The sequence below is a fragment of the Megascapheus bottae genome, chromosome 25 (assembly GCF_031878675.1).
Source record: "Megascapheus bottae isolate mThoBot1 chromosome 25, mThoBot2.hap1, whole genome shotgun sequence".
Classification (NCBI taxonomy): domain Eukaryota; kingdom Metazoa; phylum Chordata; class Mammalia; order Rodentia; family Geomyidae; genus Megascapheus; species Megascapheus bottae.
The window spans coordinates 14,011,261-14,032,096 of NC_143533.1; the positions used below are offsets into that span (position 1 = coordinate 14,011,261).

At 42.3% G+C, this 20,836-nt stretch overlaps 1 protein-coding gene across 3 annotated transcripts in view; it reads right to left on the minus strand.

Moving 5' to 3' along the window:
* Cgnl1 (cingulin like 1) overlaps positions 1 to 20,836 on the minus strand; it is a 102,834-nt gene that overhangs the window by 52,876 nt on the left and 29,122 nt on the right. For all 3 annotated transcript variants that reach the window (XM_090358327.1, XM_090358328.1, XM_090358329.1), the window contains exons 2-4: positions 7,760 to 9,349; positions 5,221 to 5,315; positions 2,527 to 2,632 (exon numbers count right to left, since the gene is read on the minus strand). In XM_090358327.1, coding sequence (XP_090214453.1) covers positions 2,527 to 2,632; positions 5,221 to 5,315; positions 7,760 to 9,334 — 1,776 coding nt within the window. In that variant the 5' untranslated portion in view covers positions 9,335 to 9,349. The remainder of the gene's footprint in view (positions 1 to 2,526; positions 2,633 to 5,220; positions 5,316 to 7,759; positions 9,350 to 20,836) is intronic.

Consider the following 20,836-nt stretch of genomic DNA (forward strand, 5'->3'; position numbering starts at 1 on the left):
ATATAGTGGATTGTAACAAACTCTTGGGGCAAAAACTATGACAAAATGAATGAAAAACTAAACAACAGGAAGCTATAATCTTAAAAGAGGAACACATAATCGGGGCACTGGTGGCTCATGTCTATCATCCTACTACTTAGGAGGCTGGGATCAAGAGGATCACGGTTCCAAGCCAGCCTAGGCAGAAAGTGTGTGAGACTCTTATTTCCAATTAACCACCAAAAAACTGAAAGTGGACTGTAGCTCAAATTCTAAGGAGCACCTAACAAATGCAAGGTTCTGAGTTCAAATCCCAGTGCACCAACAAGAAATAATTAACACAAACCGAAGACAGAACTAGGGCATGGCTAACAGTCCATGGCTATGTTCTTAAATCCTTTAACTGAGAGTTCATTGCCCAATTGCCAGTGAGATATTGATCACTCCCTCTCTACATAGGCTGGCCAGCAATTAGTAAATAAACCTGTGTATAAATTGAGGGGTTTTTTTGGATGTTTTATTTACAAAGTAGAGAGGTTAAAGAGAGTCTATGAAGCTGGGTGCGGTGGCTCACTCAGGAGTCTGAGATCTGAGGATCACAGTTCAAAGCTAGCCTAGGCAATAAAGTACGTGAGACTCTTATCTCAATTAATCACTAGGAAAAAACTGGAAGTGGTGCTGTGGCTCTAGGAGTAGGGTGGTAGCCTTGAGCTGAAGAGCTCAAGGACAGTACCCAGGCCCAATATGTCCACAATGGAGAAAAGGCTCTTCCATTCTCTCCTAGAGAACCAGTGAACAAACACCCAGGAGATAAAACTCCAAAACCACTGCCAATAAATAATCAGATTTGGAACAAAAGGAGGAGGAATCAGAGAGGAGAAAAATGTAGGCAATTCAAGTCAGGGTACTGTGATGAGAGCCAGTAAAATTCATCTTCTCATCTCTCATTCCAGGCAACAGCTTCTTCCATTGATCTCCCTCTAATCTCACTTCTCTCCAAAACCACAAAAAGGAAGAACTTTCATAAATATGACTCATGACAGTTTAAAAAATATATCATGAGCTAGCTACACCCGTAGATCACACCTGTAATTCTGAAATCTGAGGATCGAGGTTCAAAGCCAACCCTAGGAAGAAATGTACATGAGACACCAATCTCCAACTAAGCACCAAGAAATGTACATGAGATTCCAATCTCCAACTAAGCACCAAGAAATGTACATGAGATTCCAATCTCCAACTAAGCACCAAAAAGCCAGAATTAGCACTGTGGTTCCAATGGTAAGAGCAGAAATCTGGGGTGGGAGGGACACAACTCAAGATTAGTACCTAGACCCTGAGTTCAAGCCCCAGGACCAGTGCATGCATATGCATACGCACATGCATATGCGCACGCGCATACATACACTCACACACAGAATTTGCCAGCACCTACTCCTTACTTTCCACCCAAATTGGTAGACACATCCCTTCTCAATTTGCAGACTACAATACTACAGCACTCTATTTATTAGGTCTTCTCATTCTTCTGATTTTCATTTCCTCTACTAAATTCTGCCATGTGTTTATGCCATCTTCTTACCTTTTAGGTCTTTGAAAATATCTCTAGGCTACTAAGAAGGCTGAGATCTGGGGACCAAGGTTCAAAGCCAGCCCGGACACGAAAGGACCTGAGACTCTTATGTCCAACTAACCTCTAGAAAACAGGAAGTGGGGCTGAGACTCAAGGGTAGCCTTGAGCTGAAGAACTCAGGGACAGTGCCCAGACCCAAGGCCAAGTTAAAGCCCCATGACACACCAAAAAAAAAATAATCTTTCTGAAAAAAAAAATCAGGATGCAATCTAAAAATACAAGTTGATTATCCCTTATCCAAAATGCATGGCTATAGAGGTATCTCAGAGTAAAGATATTATTTTTGGATTTGAGGATATTTGCATAGACAATAAGCTATTGGGAACCCAAGTTGGAAGCATGAATATTTAACTGCCTTGTATATTTCCCAAAGTTAATCTTATGCAATGGCTTAAATAACTTGGTGCATGAAGCAGAGTTTGTGTTTTTCTATGTGACTGGTTTGTTATTTGTTTGGTGCCAGTACTGGGGCTTAAGCTCAGGACCTAGGTACTGTCCCATAGCTTCTTCACTTACGGCTAATGCTCTGCCAGTTGAGCCACAGCTCCACTTCAGGCATTTTGATGTTTACTCTCATGGACTTTCCTGCCTGGGTGGGAAGGTTTCAAATCTAGATCCTCAGATCTTAGCTCCTGAGTAGTTAGGACGACAGATGTGAGCCTCCAGTGTCCAGCTGTGCCTGTATTTTGACAGTGACAGACACATGTGGTCAAATGTGGAATCCCCACTGAGGTGACCTGCTGACACTTGAAGTTTTGTATTCTGGAGCATTTCAGACTTCAGGAGTGGGGTGGTTCAACCTGTACTTAGAACCAGATGCTTGGGTACTGTTAGTGCAACTTCCCACAGCAAGCTGTTGAGTACCATCCTCATTACAGTTATTCCGAAGAAAAAAAATGCAAACTTCAATTTACTTGATTGTTTCCCTGTGTGCTCCCTGCTGCACGAGACTTTAAGGTCTGGATTTTCTCGAAGACCAAGTTGACTTTCCTTTTAGTGGCATCCTCATTGTCTGTGCTTCTGAAAGGGAAATGGCAAAGAACGCAATGAGTTTCACACCAATGGACCCAGACATTTCACATGCCAGGACACACACTCAGCAAAGTGCTCTGAGATAAATTACCAACGCTATGAAGAGAAACGTAGGCTAAATGGTACTTATTTTCTTCAAATAAATTGGTAGATGCTATTCCTCAATCTCACATGGGGGTTCTCATTTCCAAATGCATGAAAGAAACATATCCTAAAGAAGCTTCTCTAGGCACCAGTGGCTCACACCTGTAATCCCAGCTACTCAGGATGATGAGATCTAAGGATTGTGGCTTGAAGCTGTGCAGTAACACCCATGAGATTCCTATTTCCAATTAACCTCTAGAATACCAAAAATAGTGTCATGGCTCAAAGTGGCAGAGCACTAACCTTGACTAAAAAAGCATAGGGACAGTGCCCATATAATTGACCCCCCCCCCAAAAAAAACAAACTCAGAGAAAACCTGGTAGTGAAAATTCAGCCAATTGTTATTTGATTCAAATGATTTATTTGATAAAAAGGTGTGTGTTTTGTTTAGGAGATTTTTTCCCCCCATTTTGGAGGTACTGGGTTTGAACTCAGGGCCTCGTACTTGCTTGGCTTGCCTGCTCAACATGCTCCAACACTTGAATTATGCCTCTAGCCTCCTGCCCTCCCACCCCCCACAGAGGTAAGAGTCTAGAAGACTTTCCTGACTGGGCTGGCTTTGAACCTCCATCCTCAGATTTCAGCTGCAGAAGTAAACAGAATTACAGGCACTAGCACCTGCCAAGAACTTTCCTTTTATGTGTATGTGTATATGTATGTGTTTGTCTTTTTTAAAAAAATATTTACTTTAAAATCTTACCATAAGAATGATCTGCAGTGATTTAACCTTAGGCTTATGCTTTAAAATATTAACAATGGGGCCGGGAGTTTGATCCCGGTTCGATTCCTTGGTACCACATACATAGAAAAAAGCCGGAAGTGGTGCTGAGGCTCAAGAGATAGAGCTCTAGCCTTGAGAAAGTCCAAGGACAGTGCTCACCCCTGAGCTCAAGGCCAGGACTGGGGGAAAAAAAAAAAGTAACAAAACCCCAGTGCCAAGGCTGTCCACTGTAGTCTTTCTCTGGACCTCTGTGGGTAGCCATCAGATTAAGCTTTATTAACTCTTACCACACTACTGGCAATGAAAAGATTTCAAATAAAATTTCTTTAACTGGCATATCTCCCACTACAGTGTGTTTCACTAGTCTCCTAAGAAGTGTGCGGGCACACATGTGTGCAAGCACACGCGCGCACACACAAAGAATTCAAGGAATTTTAAAAATCAAAAGCTCGGGTCAGGAGTTTGGCCGAGTGGTAGAGTGCTTGCCTAGCATGCATGAAGACCCGGGTTCGATTCCTCGGTATCCCATATACATAGCAAAAAGCTGGAAGTGGTGCTGAGGCTCAAGTGGTAGAGCTCTAGCCTTGAGAAAATCCAAGGACAGTGCTCAGGCCCTGAGCTCAAGCCCAGGACTGGCAAAAAAAAAAAAAAAAAAAAAATCAAAAGCTCTCCTACTTTAATCTTCTTATGGTAAAACCCTTCACAGAGAAAAAAAAAAAATACTACTAACTAGTGCTTAGCTTCAACAATCCCTATCCCTGTCAATAGTTTTTTGGGGTTTTCTTTTGTTTAGTTTTTTTGTTTTTAGAGTTCTCATGTGTCAGCTATACATTACACAAATATACAATACAAAAATAAAGGATTTTGATAGCCAGGAATATGAGTCAACAGGCCAGCTTCCTGTCACGTCAACCTGTAAAGCTTTTTATGCTACTCTCAGGGCCTCACTGTCCCTGAACTTTTTTACTCAAGGCCAGGGCTCTACCACTTGAGCCACAGCTCTACTTCTGGCTGGCTTTTTGGTAGTTAACTGGAGACATGAGTCTCAGACTTTTTTGTCCTGGCTGGTTTCAAACCATGATCCTCAGATCTGAGTCTCCTGAGTCTCTTACAGGTGTGAGCCACCAGCCCCAGGCTTTCCTTGACACTCTTACCTCCAATTATCCACAAAAGAAAACAACTCGAAGTTATGAGTCAAGTGGTAGAATGCTAGCCTTGACCAAAAGCATTTAGAAACAGTGTCCAGGTCCTGGATTCAAGCCCCACAACTAAAAAGGAGGAGGAAGGGGAGAAGGAAGAAGAGGAAGGGGAGGAGGGGATGAAGTTGCTGAAGTAGGGGAGGTATACTGGCTCATGCCTATAGTCCTAACCACTCAGGAGACAAGAGACTGGGAGGAGTATGGTCCAGGCCAGACCATGCATAAATAGGAAATCCTATTGTAAAAACAAAAACTGCCATGTGCAGTGGCTCATGCCTACAATGCTAGCTACTCAGTAGGCTGAGATCTAATAATAATAATAATAACAATAATAATAATAATAATAACTGAAGATGTGGTCTGGTGTGGCCTGTCTAGCAAGCTAAAGGCCTGAGTTCAATCCTGGGGGAAATGGGTTTAGGGAAGGAGCACCTATCTACCAAGTACCAGGCCCATTCAAATCCCAGAATTGCAAAAAAGGGGAGAGGCAGGAAGGGGAGCCACTACTCACCCTTCTTTGAGGTAATTGTAGAGGATCTGCTTGGCTGTCTCCTCATTGGTTTGTCGAGTGAGCTCTTGCTGGCCCTTTAAGAGATCTGGGGTAACCTGGAACAGAATATTATCTGTAATTAGATGTGGGTAATGCTGCAGGAAGATGGAAGCACGTGCACCCAAACAAGGTCCTACTGTCCAAAAAATGACTTCTCTGGCAATCAAGTCCCAATACTGATCATTAGCCTATGACCCTTGGCAAGTGCCTTAACTTCTCCTCCCCTTAATTTTCTCATCTATAAACCAAAGCTACCATCCATCACCTATCCTCCTACAGCCAGTGTATTCCTCTAACACAGAGGGTGGCATTTAACCAACTCTGTCATCCTTTCTGTCCATCATTATTTTTTTAATTGAGACTACCAAAACATTGAAAGTACCACTTGAAAGATTCCATCATTCTGTCATGAGGATTAGCCACAGGTACAGACAAGATACTGACCGACCTTGTCAGTCAGTTTTAAGACTTAAAATATTTGGGTAGAAATTCATATCCAACCATGAGACCTTCTGTGTGGACACTACCACACACCTCAAACCAGAGAAATTCCAGTCACTCATGAGGAAGTGATCAGGGGGATCACAATTCAAGGCGAGTTTAGGAAACTTAATTCCCCATACCTCCAGGTTTCATACACTTCAGAGAAACTGAGCCTCCTTCACAATGTTTCTCTAGAATATGTTCTTTACTGGAGAGCCATACCACAATGGGATCCACTAGTACTGAAAATAATCTAGAAAACGGTATCATTGGACTGACATGCTAAATTGCAACTCCTTAATACAACAACTTTTTTATTTTTTTGCCAGTCCTGGGGTTTGAACTCAGGGCCTGGTTACTGTCCTTGGACATATGTTTAGCACTCTGTGACTTGAGCCACAATGCCACTTCCAGCTTTTTCTGTGTATGTGGTATCATGGAAAAGAACCCAGGGCTTCATGAACGCTAGGCCAGCACTCTGCCACTAGGCTATGCTCCTGGCCCCCAAGAGAGAACTTTTAAAAATAAAGATACGAAAAAGAAAAGAAAACTAGGTAATTGGCAATGGGACCTAAGCAAATCCTAAAGATCAGAAACACAAAAGCTATAAAGAATTGAAGCTCTTGGCTGTGTACAATGATGGAACATTCCAATCTCAGCTACTTGGTCAACAGAGACAGGAGGATTACAGGTTCAAGGCTAGCCCATAAAGAAGAGTTACTGAGACTTCCACCTCAATAAATAGGGCTGGGAATTTGACCTAGTGGTAGAGTGCTTGCCTAGCATGCATAAAAACCCAGGCTCAATTCCTCGGTACCACATACATAGAAAAAAAAAAAGCCAGAAGTGGTGCTGATGCTCAAGTGGTGAAGTGAAGCTCTAGCCTTGAGAAAGTCCAAGGACAGTGCTCAGGCCCTGAGCTCAAGCCCAGGACTGGCAATAAATAAATAAATAAATAAATAAATAAATAAATAAATAAAAACTGGGAGTATTGATTTACATTTGTAAATTGTGGAAGGCCCTAGGAAGGAGGCTGTTAGTCTGAAGCCAAACCCAGGCAAAAAGACAAAACCCAACAGGCAGTAGTGGCTCATGTCTACAATTCTACCTACTTAAGAGGCTGAGATCTGAGGATCACAAAAATCTGTAAGACTCTTACCACCAACTAAAGTGTAACTGTGGCTCAAGTAGAGCACTAGCCTTGAGTACAGAAGTTGATAGACAGTACTCAAACCCTAGGACTGGCACAAAAAGCAAAACGCTGGGCCGGGAGTTTGGCCTAGTGGTTAAAGTGCTTGCCTAGCATGCATGAAGACCCGGGTTCGATTCCTTGGTACCACATACATAGAAAAAAGCTGGAAGTGGTGCTGAGGCTCAAGTGGTAGAGCTCTAGCCTTGAGAAAGTCCAAGGACAGTGCTCAGGCCCTGAGCTCAAGCCCAGGACTGGCAAAAAAAAAAAAAAAAGCAAAACACTATCTGAAAATAATGTAAGACCCTCTAAAGCAAAAAGAGAATAGGTTGTGGTTCAAATGGTAGAATACCTGCCTCACAAGTGTGAAACCCTAAGTTCTAATCCCAGTAGCACCAAAACAAAAATTGAGAGTTTGGGGCCGGGAGTTTGGCTTAGTGGTTAAAGTGCTTGCCTAGCATGCACAAAGACCCAGGTTCGATTCCTCGGTACCACATACATAGAAAAAAGCCGGAAGTGGTGCTGGGGCTCAAGAGGTAGAGCTCTAGCCTTGAGAAAGTCCAAGGACAGCACTCAGGCCCTGAGCTCAAGCCCAGGACTGGCAAAAAAAAAAAAAAAAAAAAGAATCACAGAAAAAGCCAGAAGTAGAGCTATGAGTTCAAGTGGTAGAGCTCTAGTTTTGAGTATAAGGAGCTGAGGGACAGCACTCAGGGCCAGAGTTCAAGCCCCAAGATGGCAAAATACTACTACTACTACTAACAATAAACAAACAAACAAATTAATTAATTAATTAAAAAAGCAAGCCTGCAGGAATCACATGGGTGCTACCTGAGCATCTGTGCTGGAAGGAAATGACTTTGCAGAAATCTTCTTGGTCGCTGAATCAGGCGAGGTGGCCGCTGCTGGGTTCTGTAACGTCAGCGTGGCCGTGGTTGTTTTGATTCCTCCTTCATTTTTACTTGGCACCAGAGGGGAGGAGGATGTGTGGGTCACCACCACACCTTCCTGACTCTCTTTGTTTTCTGGCACTCTCTCATCTGGGTGCTGTGGGGGAGGCCTAGAGTGTGCATCCTGGGTGGGGTGCGGATTTGCTGGGAGCTTGGCCCCTGTGCAGCCCGCACTCTGCTTCCTTCGATGGTTCTGGGCCAGAAGCCTCTGTGGACACAGCAGGGACGGCCGTAGCAGGTGCTCACTGGACTTGCCCAGGTTCCTGGTAAATTCAGTGAGGTACTCTGCACTGCCCTGGAGCCCAAAGGGAAAGGCACTGTCTACGCTTCGAGACCGTTTCCTGTCTTCTGGATTGATTCTCCCTCGTTTCCCAGACCTGCCTCTTCTCTGCAGGAGCCCAGGTTTTCCATCAAACTTCTCAATCAGCTTGTCTACGCCGGGTATGGAACCAGTATCGATATCTCGCCCAGTGCCAGGCAGGAAAGGGATATACCTTCGATTTTCGTGACGATTGACATGGTCTGCATGGATGGCACTGTCCTGGTCATCTAGTAGAAATCGGTACAGGGAGTTAGCAGATGTGGGAGTGGTAGAGGCTGAGGAGGACCTTCGTGACCGGCCTCCATCCAGGACAGGGCCTGCTGAGTCTTGCCGCTTGAAAGGGAGGACATCTGGCCTGGCTTTCTTGATTTCAGGGTGGCCCTGTGGGCTATAAGAAGCAGGGGTGTTCCCACTGGGTGGAAAGGCCTCGTTTCCCACCCTGTCTTTGGAACAGCTCTGGACGTTCACACACACTGAGGTATGCTTTTGGGGATCTTCGATGACCACGGAGCTGCAGAGCCGGATGGCTGTGACCCCGGCCTTGTCCAGGTTCTCCCCAGGAGGGCTGGGGCACTGGGGAATGCCAGCACGAGGAAAGCACATCCAAGATTTCTTACTGGGAGTCCCTTCTTCTGTCACCTTTGTAAGCCAGGGACTCTCGGAAGGGTGCTGGTTCTTTTGAGGATCGTAGGGCTGCAGAAGCTCTGGGTGCTTCTGGCAGTTGAGCAGGTGGGCTGCCTTTGCTGGGCCACCCTTCTTGCCCTCATGAAGGGAGGATGGTTTGAGGTTTCGTACAGGGCTGCTCTGGGCATGTGGGTTCTCAGGGATCTGCAGCTCTGCCCTGGATTCATTCAGTACAGATCCATTGCTGGCATGGAGAGGCAAAGTGTGCATGGTGGGAGATGGAAAGGGTAGACCATGGTCAGGGAAAGAGGGATGGTCTAGGCAGTGCTCTGTGTTATTTAGAACAATATATGGGTGGCCATCGATGCCCTGGACCCTGATACTGACGCCATACGAGCCTGACTTAGAGGGCTGGGAATTCCTTAAGGATTTGGTCTCCTCACTGGCAAGTCTCAGGTGGACGCCATATTCCTGCTGCACATGCTGGTATTCACCAAAATACAGCTCCATGGTGTGCTGGGCCACCTGCCAGAGTCAAGAGACAGGGGGACAGAAGACATTAAGTTAGAATGCCATCTGCTTACATGAAGACTGAGACTATTCTGAGGGAGAATTATCCAAGAAAACCAGGCACTGAACAAGTGGCACTGTGGCTGTAACAAGAGTGTTAGCCTTGAGCAAAAAAGCTCAGGGACAATATCCCAGGCTGGGACTTCAAGCCCCATGACCAACAAAAACAAAAAACCAACAGCCAGGCACCAGTGGCTTATGACTGTAATACTAGCTACTCAAAAGGCTGAAGATCTGAAGGTGGTGGTTTGAAGCCAGCCTAGGCAGGAAAACCTGTGAGACTTACCTTCAATAAATCACCAGAAAATTGGAAGTGTCACTGTGGCTCAAAGTGGTAGAGAACTAGCCTTGAAAAAAAACACTCAGGGACAGCACCCAGGTCCTGAGTTCAAGCCCCCTAACTTAAAAGCAACCAAGCAAGCGAGGGAGGGAAGGAGGGGGCAGGGGAGAAAAGAGTGAAAAAGAAAAAGAAAGAAAACAGAAAACCTTGAACTTTATACAGTAGTCGCTCCAGAACCAAAGACTGACCAGCTGCTCTCCCCTGACCCTGACCTTGACCCTGTCCCTGACCCATCCAAACACACACCTTGCTGGATGCCTTTGAGCTTGACAGCCCTGAGCAGAAGGCTGGCCTAAGGGTAGTCACTAGTATAAAGATTGATGCCTTGGCATGTGCAGCTGGGCTCTTTGGTTTCTAGTTCAATGCTTAATGCTATTTATTTTTAACCAATAGGATGTTCTGCATATCAGCATTTGAGAACTAGGTACTTTTCCACCCAGATAGTTAAGAGCATGTAGGGGGGAGAGGGGCTTTTTCTCTTTTTTTCCTTTTTTTTTCCCTCTATCTCCAATTCACCAGCAAAACACCATAAAGTAGAGCTGACACTCAAGTGGTTTAAGTGTCAACCTGGAGTGAAAAAGTTCCAGCCAGAGTGCAAAGCTCTGAGTTCAAGTCCCACATGTTCATACCAACACATACACACACACAATTCTGATCATTTTGTGACAAGTCCTGTTGGTAACTAGAATTGCCTTGAACTTTTCTGCACTTAGCTACTCCTTAAGATGCTTGGCAGGTCTGATGGCCATGCAGGAGCACCACTCAGATGCTCATTCTGAAACACATCCCACAGAAACTCATGTGCAGCATTTTGAGAAAACAGAGCTGCAAAAGAAACTCCACCATGCCCACACACAGTACTAGTCTCACTGCTGTCACTTTTGAGCAGGCCTCTCAAAAGTTTTCTTTCTATTCTGGAGTCAACCTGATTAAAGTATATTTTCAAAAACAAAAAGGAAGTCATGTATTCAATCTACAATTCCAAGTTTACACACATAACACTTTTCAAAATGATGTACGGTTTCCCTCCAGAACTATATTTATATTTCTGTTCTTAGATTGCAATGGAACATATGTGAATATTTTCTGATAGCTGTTTTGCTAAAGAATTAGTTCTTTGCCTCATGCTCAACTCAACTTGCTTCATCAGCTGGGTGGCCTACCACTTGAGCCATACCTCCAATCAAACTTTCTGTGGGTTGTTTTAGAAATGGACTTTTCTTCCCTAATGGCTTCAATCTGTGATTCTCAAGATCTCAGACTCCCAAGTCTCTTGAATTATAGGCATGAGGCACCAGCTCCTGAGTTCTTATATTTATCATTTATCTTTTCCAGGTTCCTAACATATTTAGTTCTAATTTGATTTTTACCAGAGCAGTTCTTACCACCTTATCCACAGACATCTTATCAACAAGATGCTCAGTGGCACCAAACTACAGATAAACAGATAATGTGTGTATATCTTTTCCATATATATCTACATATATCTATATAAGTTTTCTGGTTAGTCAGACTAAGTGCAATGATATTAAATAAAACAACTATGACATGCTATGATAAAAGTTCCATGATGTGGTCCCTGAAAAGACCTTACTGAACCTTTACTTCTCATTTAAAGAAAGCTTCCTTTGGCATATCCAAATCAAGCTGGCCCCTGTTGGCTCACATCTGTAATCCTAACTACTCACAGGAAGCTGAGATCTAAGAACCTCAGTTAAAAGCCAACCTAGGAAGGAAGTCCAAGAGACTTATCTGCAAATAGCCAAAGCCAGATGGGGAGCTGTGGCTCAAGAAGGAGAAAGCTCTAGCCTTAAGTTTAGCCTTAAGTTCAGGCGCTGAGTTCAAACACCAAGACTGGCACACATGAACAAAAATCACCAACATCACTACTCTTAGGAGCATTACTACTACCTAAGAGCAGCATTAAATAAAATACTGAACAACAGCTCTGTCATATCTAGTAACCAATTTGCCAGCCTTGAAGGTTGCTAAGTGGCTGGTGGTGGATGGGTAGAACCTACAGCATATACACACTGAGCAAAGGGGTGGATGATCTACACTGAAAGATTTCATCATGCTACTCAGAACAGCACTCAAAACTGACGTGTTATTTCTGGAATTTTCCATGGGATATTCCAGACCACAGTTGACCACAGGTAATTGAAATTCAGATAAACCAAGGCTATTCCATTTCCTTCTGCTTTTACTGTACGCAGTTTATTCTTTAATGACACAACTTAATAATAGGTAATTGTCACACAGGAATTATGTCAACTCCTAACAAAGACAGCCTATGTGATAGCCTAAAAATAAAGTTAGGTTGGACACCAGTGGCTCACACCTACAATCCTAGCTACTCAGGAGGCTGAGATCTGAGGATTGAGGTTACAAGCCAGCCCTGGCTGGAAAGTCTATGAAACTCTTATAATGAACAATGAGAAAACCAGAAGTGGTACTGTGGTTCCAAGTGGTAGAGTGCTAGCCTTGAGCAAAAAGAACTCAGGGACAGTGGCCCAGGCCCCGAGTTCAAGCCCAGTGACAGGCTGAAATATAAAAATTTAAAAATACGGTAGAAGTTATGATTTTTCTACCCTCAACAGAGACAACAAGTCCAGGGCTAAAACAGACCACAGAATATTTATTAAGAACACTCTTATCTTTCCAATCTTCTGTCCCAAACATATATTATACACCTTATGATTATGACACTGTCTGATCCAGCATCATACATGCTGAAGGACTGGTCTTGACAAGTCCAGACCCACCCAGAACTAATCTCTTAATCTTTTACACCTTGTTGCTGAGGACTTAATCATAGGGCCACCTCCAGGTACAAGCAAGGTTGGAAACAAGAGTCTCGGCTGGCCATGGACATAACAAGAATGAGTGTTGTTAGGGAAAAGGGAAATAAGAATTGCTTTTGGAAGATAGAACAGTAATGTTTCTGGGATTGGTTTCTAATCAATTTCCTTTTGTAGTTTTGGGTTCTTTTATAGCTCTAAAGAAAGCTTTTCAGTTTTTGTTTTTTCATAGGTAGTATTTGTTAGGCTTTTTAGGCTGAAGGGCCTTTATTTTTTCCTTTTTTTTTCTTGGCCAGTAGTGAAGCTTGAACTCAGGGCCTCATATTGTATTTAAAAAATAATAATAATGGCCTGAATGCTTCTTTTTGGATTCACTGAGGCTTTCTTTGTGGGCAAATACATGAATAATTTGTGTGTGTGTGTGTTGGTTACTGAGGCTTGAACTCCAGGCTTGGGTGCTATCCCTAAGCTTCTATGTGAAAGGTATGTTACTAATTGAACTATAGCACCGCGTCTGGTTTTTTTTGTTGTTGTTGGTTTATTGTAGATAAGAGTCTCACAAAGTTTCCTGGCCAGGCTGGCTTTTTTTTTTTTTTTTTGCCAGTCCTGGGCTTGAGCCCAGAGCCTGAGCAAGGTCCTTGGACTTTCTCAAGGCCACAGCTCTACCACTTGAGCCTCAGCACCACTTCCGGCTTTTTTCTACATATGTGGTATGGAGGAATCGAACCCAGGTCTTTGTGCATGCTAGGCAAGCACTCTACCACTAGGCCAAATTCCCAGCCCCCAGACTGACTTTGAATAGCAATCCTCAGATCTATAACCCTCCTGAGGAGCTAGGATTACAGGTGTGAGCCACAAAACACTCAACTAGATGAATAATTTTTTGTGAGTGTTTTATAGGAGTCCAGTATAGGCAGATCTCCACTTTCAATTACAGTGTCCAAAATGCATCCATTGGTGCAATCCAAATTACTGCTTAGTTCAGCTAAGCTTGTTTATTTTGTCTCTCTGTTTGTCCTTTGCAATGTTGGGAGTGCGGCCTACCACTAATATATCCCAGTCCAATAATTAATTTTTTTTTTTTGGCAGTGGGGAGGGAGGCCAGTTGTGGGGCTTGAACTCTTGGCCTGGGTGCTGTTCCTGAGCTCTTCAGCTCAAAGCCACCGCCCTACTTCCAGTTTTCTAGTGGCCAACTGGAGATAAGAATCCCTTATTCTGCCATTCTGCCAGGCATGTAGGCTCTCCCCTGTAATCCTAGCTACTCAATAGACTGAGATCTGAGATCAAGGTTCAAAGCCCAGGAACTAAAGGAGGTAAGACTCTTATCTCCAATTAATCACTAGAAAATCAAAGTGGGGCTTGGCTCAAGCGGTAGGGGGCTAGCCTTAAGCAGAAGAGCTCAGGGACAGCCCCCAGGTCCAGAGTTCAAGCCCCATGACCCACCCCTCCTCCCCCCAAAAGAATGTTTTGTTCTTTAGTAGTTTTTTAACTGTTTCTTCTACTACTTAGCTCCATATTGCTAAATACTATTTCTGGCTGCGAGTTTGAAAGTTGGTTTTTACATATGCGAGACAGCACAGCATCCAAACCAAGTTCTCATTCCACAAGTTCCTCAAACCCATCATCTGTTTTGTTTTACTTTTGATGACAATACTTGGACAAATTATTTCAATAGCTTTTCCTTTTCATCCGATTATATCTTTCCATGAGTATTATTCTGATTTTTAGCTATAAAATAACTTCTCAGGAGGGAGAAAGATGAAAGGCGTGACATTCATCATGATGCATTACAGACTGATTTGTTGAATGGCAACTCCTCTGCATAACTACATAAAGATAATAAAAATATATAACTTAAAAAATAAATATAAGCCAGAGGGGGTGGGGGAAGGAAATGGGGACAAAAACACGAGAAGGGGTATCGATGTGTGAAAAGTAATGCATCTACTATCTGGCGAATATAACTATAACCCCTCTATATATTACAATCATATACACAAACACACACACACACACACACACTCAAGCCAGGCACCAATAGCTCATGTTAGCAATCCTAGCTAATAAGGGGGCTGAAATCTCAGGATTGTGGTTCAAAGACAGACTGGGCAGGAAAGTCCATGAGATTCTTAGCTCCAATTAACCCCCAGAAAACTGGAAATGGAGCTGTGGCTCAAGAGCAAAAGAGCTCGGAGACAGCACTCAGACCCTGAATTCAAGCCTCAAAATCAACAAAGAGAAAAAAAAATTTCAAGTTTAGCTACTCAAGTTAGTCCACTAATATGATAAAATGTAGGTAAGAGGTATATTTAGCATGTTCTAGGCCCTAGATTCAATTTCTGATACTACAACTATTATATACACTGTGTAATATTATATAGTATAATATATGTATGGACAGAGTCTTGTGGAACAGATGATCTTGTGGAATATTATATGTATCATATGTACATTATATGATGTTATACACAATGTGTAATATATATGTAATAACATAATTATATATATGATTACTTAGAAAAGAAATGTTTTATGGAGAGAAAGTTAAGTGTTTTATTATACATATAATTCTACATTAGAATCTACTATGCTATATATAACTATGTATTATACATTAATGCATATATTATATATTAATATTTAAACATTATATTCTAGTCTATTACATAGTATATATTATGTATTACACATTATATATCAGTGTATATTAATCTAATGTTAATATAGGATTCCTATATATAATATATTCTGCATAAGTACCACACACTAGCAGATTATGCTACTGTAGCTCCTATAATGCATTCTCTTTTTTTGTTTGTTTTTTGCCAGTCCTGGGCTTAAGCTCAGGGCCTGAGCACTGTCCTTGGATTTTCTCAAGGCCAGAGCTCTACCACTTGAGGCTCAGCACCACTTCTGGCTTTTTTCTATGTATGTGGTATCGAGGAATCGAACCCAAGTCTTCATGCATGTTAGGCAAGCACTTTAACCACTAGGCCAAACTCCTGGCCCATGCATTCTCTTTATTTTTGGTTTTGGCTGTCTGGGGCTTGAAGTCAGGGCCTAAGTGCTACCCCTGAGCCTCTTTGCACTCAAGGCTAGCGCCCTACCACTTGAACCACAGCACCACTTCTGGCTTTTTCTGGATAGTTTATTGGAGATAAAGTCTCAGATCTCAGCCTCCTGAGTACAGGTATTAGCCCCAGGCACCTGGCTTAATACATTCTATACAGAGAGAACTGAGATATTTGTTACATACAACATTGTATGGGAGTTTGGCCTAATGGTAGAGTGCTTGCCTTGCATGCATGAAGACCCAGGTTTGATTCCTCAGTACCACATACATAGAAAAAAGCTGGAAGTGGTGCTGATGCTAAAGTGGTAGAGCTCTAGCCTTGAGAAAGTCCAAGGACAGTGCTTATGCCCTGAGCTCAAGCCCAGGACTGGCAAAAAAAAAAAAAAAAAAACCATATATGAAAAACCTACAGCCAGTATTATACTAAATGGTGAAAGACTGTAGCCATTCACCTTAAAATCAGGAACTAGACAGGGATGCCCACTCTCTCCACTTCTCTTCAATATAGTGCTGGAACCCTTAGCCAGAGCAAAAAGGCAACAAAAGGACATCAAAGGGATCCACATAGGGAAAGAAGAAATTAAACTATCCCTATTCACAGATGACATGATCCTCTACTTGAGTGACCCAACAAACTCCAGTCCCAAACTTCTAGAATTAATAAACTACTTTAGCAAAGTGGCAGGATACAAAATTAACCTTCAGAAGTCAGTAGCCTTCTTGTACACCAACAATACACAAACAGAAGGCCAAATCAAGAAAATGATCCCATTCGCAATAGCCCCCAAAAGAATAAAATACTTAGAAATATACTTAGCCAAAGAAGTAAAGGAATTATTCAATGAAAACTATAAAAGCCTAATGAAAGAAATTAAAGAAGACACTAGGAAATGGAAAGACATCCCATGCTCATGGCTAGGGAGAACCAACATAGTGAAAATGGCTATACTGCCAAAACTGATATACAAATTCAATGCAATCCCCATCAAATTCCCAAAGACATTCTTTACAGAAACAGAAGATATAATCCAAAGATTCATATAGAACAAGAAAAGACCTAGAATAGCCAAAACAATTCTAGGCAAAAAGAGCAATGCTAGTGGTATTACAATACCAGACTTCAAACTCTACTATAGAGCCATAATAACAAAAACTGCTTGGTATTGGCACAAAAACAGACCAGAAGATCAGTGGAACAGAATAGAAGACCCAGAAATAGAACCACATACCTATAGGCAACTTGTATTTGACAAAGGAGCCAAAGATATACAGTGAAACAAACACAGCCTATTCAATTATTGGTGCTGGCAAAACTGGGCAGCCACATGCAGAAAACTAAAAATTGACCCTAGCCTTTCACCATGCACAAGCATTAACTCAAAGTGGATCAAAGACCTCAACGTCAGACCGGAAACCGTGAAACTGCTACATGATAAAGTAGGAGAGACAGTGGAACTCATAGGCACAGGCAAAAGATTCCTGAACAGAATCCCAGGGTCACAACAGATTGGAGACTCGATAAATGGGACTACCTAAAAATAAAAAGTTTCTGTACAGATAAAAACATAGTCACAAAAGTAGAGAGACAGCCAACCAACTGGGAAAAGATATTCACCAACAATACATCTGACAAATGCTTAATATCCAGTATCTACAGGGAACTCAAGAAACTAATCCCCCCAAAATCCAATAAACCATTCACTAAATGGGAAAGGGAACTAAAGAGAGACTTATCAGAAGAGATTAAAATGGCAGAAAAGCATGAGAAAATGTTCATCATCTATGGTCATAAAGGAAATGCAAATAAAAACAACCTTAAGATACCACCTTACCCCAACAAGGATGGCCAAGATTTTGAACTCAGACAATGACAGTTGCTGGCAGGGTTGTGGAGAAAAAGGAACCCTACTACACTGCTGGTGGGAATGAAGACTAGTTCAGCCACTCTGGCAAGCAGTGTGGAGGTTTCTTAAAGAACTGAAAATAGACCTTCCCTACAATCTCGCCATACTACTTCTGGGCATCTATCCTGAACATCATGACCCAAGATATTATAAGGACACCTGCTCAGCTATGTTCATCTCTGCACTATTCACAATAGCCAGGTGATGGAAACCATCCAGATGCCCTACTGCAGATGAATGGATATAGAAAATGTGGTATATATACACAATGGAATTCTACATAGCCAACAGACAAGATAAAATAATGGCATTCGCAGGGAAGTGGATGAATCTAGAGCGAATCATGTTGAGTGAGACAAGTCAAGACCTAAGGATCAAAAGGCGCATGGTATCCCTAATATGTGGCTATTAAATCCAAAGAGTACAAGAGCGAGGACTCAATAACTGCATACCCAAAGCTATGGACATGGTAATGGAAATATAAACATAACTATATAGACATAAAAACCTATGACTCTATAGACATGTTTTATTTCATAAATTAATATGTTTCTATGACATACAAACCCATAGTATTTAGAACTTAATCACAATTAGGCTAAGTCCCAGTGATTGTAAATAGAGATTCCCTCCTTGAACACTTGTATGTTAAGACTGTCATTTAAAATATGATGTAAAAATCAACGTTAATAAATTCTTTAAAAAAATAAAGTGTAATAATAGCAAAAAAAGAATTTTTGTGAAGATCAGCAGCAACTAGCAATTATTTTTTTTTACTAATTAACAAATTAACTAATAAACTAACAAATTAGGGTGATCTCCCTAGAGAAAGAAGTGGCAGAATATTAAAAAGTGGATTCACTTCTATTCTTACATTTTAGATGGGCTAAGATGGACAAGTAGCACGGTAATATTTAAGTGAATTAAAAGTCATAACTCTTGCTAGAAACTGATGATAATTAGCCATCGGATGGGGTAGCCAATGAAGATGAGTAATTAGAGGATGTCACTTGAGATTGGGGTGGAGGTTGAGGCCATGTGGGATGAACATTTTGGAGGAAGATGCTTTCAAACCCTGTGAAGCACATGGGACTGGTGTTTATGTTTTCCAAATAAAGATATTTATGTTTAGAAGAAAAAAAAACAAAAACAAAAACAAAGACCCCACCATTTTATTCAAACCAAAACCCCTAAGTCCTTTTTTTTTTTTTTGTGGTACCAGAATTTCAGGGCCTTATCTTTACTCACCTTCTTTGCTAGCCTGGCATTCTAACACTAGAGCCACTCCTCCAAACCAGATTTCTGTTGGTTATTTTGGAGATAGTAAAATTTCCTGTCTAGGTTGGCTTCAAACTATGATCCTCCAGATCTCAGTCTCCTGAATAGCTAGAATTACAAGTGTGAGAATTACACCAGCCCGGCTCAAGATAATTCTAATAGACAAGTGCAGGGCCCTCACCAGAGGGAGCAATGCCTGATGGATGAGACCAGGGCGATCAGTTACACATTAGCCTGTGTCCTTCTGGATCTTTAGAAGTGCTCAAGTTATTAAACTTCGTAACAACAGTTAGGGGAGGAAGTACAGAGGTCAAACATAGGGTCCTTTTATCAATAGGCAAACCCCTGACCCTACAACAAAAACAACAAAAATTTTTAAAGACCTTCTACACAAACATATGTATCCTCTACAGTTCTGAGTGTGCTATATTTACTAAAGAGGATTACCTTTAACCCACCATAAAAATCTCTGTATGCTGACACTAACTTCACAATGAATTTTTTTTGTTTTTTGTTTTGTTTTTGTTATGGGGCTTGAACTCTGGTCCTAGGTGCTATCACAGCTACCACCCTACCCCTGGGCTTGAGCAATGTCCCTGGTCTCTTCAGCTCAAGGCTATCACCCTATGCCTTCAACCACAGCACCACTTATAGTTTTCTAGTAGTTAAATGGAGATGAGTTTCAGGTCCTTTTATGCCTGGGCTGGCTTTGAACCTCGATCCTCAGAACTCAGCCTCCTGAGTAGCTAGGATTACAGGTGTGAGCCACCATGCCCAGCCACAATGAAAAAATTTCACGTAACATTTATTAATAAAAATCTCACCTGGGGGGGCCAGGAGCATGGCCTAATGGTAGAGTGCTTGCCTTAAGATCTGGGTACCACATACCTAGAAAAAGCCAGAGGTGGTACGGTGGCTCAAGTGGTAGAGCTCTAGTCTTGAGAAAGTCCAAGGACAGTGCTCAGTCCCCAAGGGCAAGCCCAAGAACTGGCCAAAAAAAAAACCTCTTGTCTGGTAGTTTTGTAGTTCTTTTTGACTCTGTTGCTACTACAATCAGCACTAATTATATTTCAATCTTTTGAGTTAAGATCACCTGGGTTTATTATAATCTTGGCTCCCTGTTGGTAAATTACTTGCGTAGCTGACTCCATGCAATGTCCACAATTTATATTTCCTCAACGACAAATTCCAATCCAATATTTTCATACACATACATACATACATATGCGCACACAGACACACACACACATACACAAAACCCAATACAGTGGAGTTTCTCTGCTGGGCACTGGTGTCTAAAGCAAAGGTGGCTTTTCTTCCCAATGGAAGTGTAAACACTGGATTCATTAATGAATTGAAGGACAGCTGTTCTCCGCTTCCAGGCACTGAGCCATGAATACAATCCTCACAAACACCCATGTGAACACACAACCACGCACACAGACATGCACACTTGCTCTGTCAGGGACTGAGCCCAACCAAGGACTTACATAATTTGGCAGTAAATGCTGAGCAATTGCCAGGATGTCATATTGTGGCACTTGGCAAATGAAAGTGGTGTTTTGGAGTGGAAGTGATGTGTTATGAAAAGACTGTTAAATGGTGGTAATTGCTTCAGTTAGGGAGATCAAGGAGGGTGCTTGCAGGAACAAAAAGAGCTTGGCTCTGGAAACTGCTGTGAGCCTCTGCCAGATGGAAAGGCTTCTCTCTGGGCTATCACATGAGATTGGAGGAAAGGATGGCAACTAGTCACGTAAGGCTACAGCCAGCACTTTCACCTCCCTGCTCTTCTGATTCTGGTACTTAAATTCTGTACCTGATGCTTTTCACTCACCTTCATCAAGTGTTCTATCAACTGAGTCACACCTCCAACCCCAACTTCTCGACTCTTGCTGCCCAATGGCACTTCCAAATGCTAGATACAAGCCACTAAAGAAAATGGAAGTGGCTGGGGCGGTGGCTCATACCTATAATCCTAGCTACTCAGGAGGGTGAGATCTGCGGATCAAGGTTCAAAGCCAGCGCAGGCACAAAAGGACCTGAGAC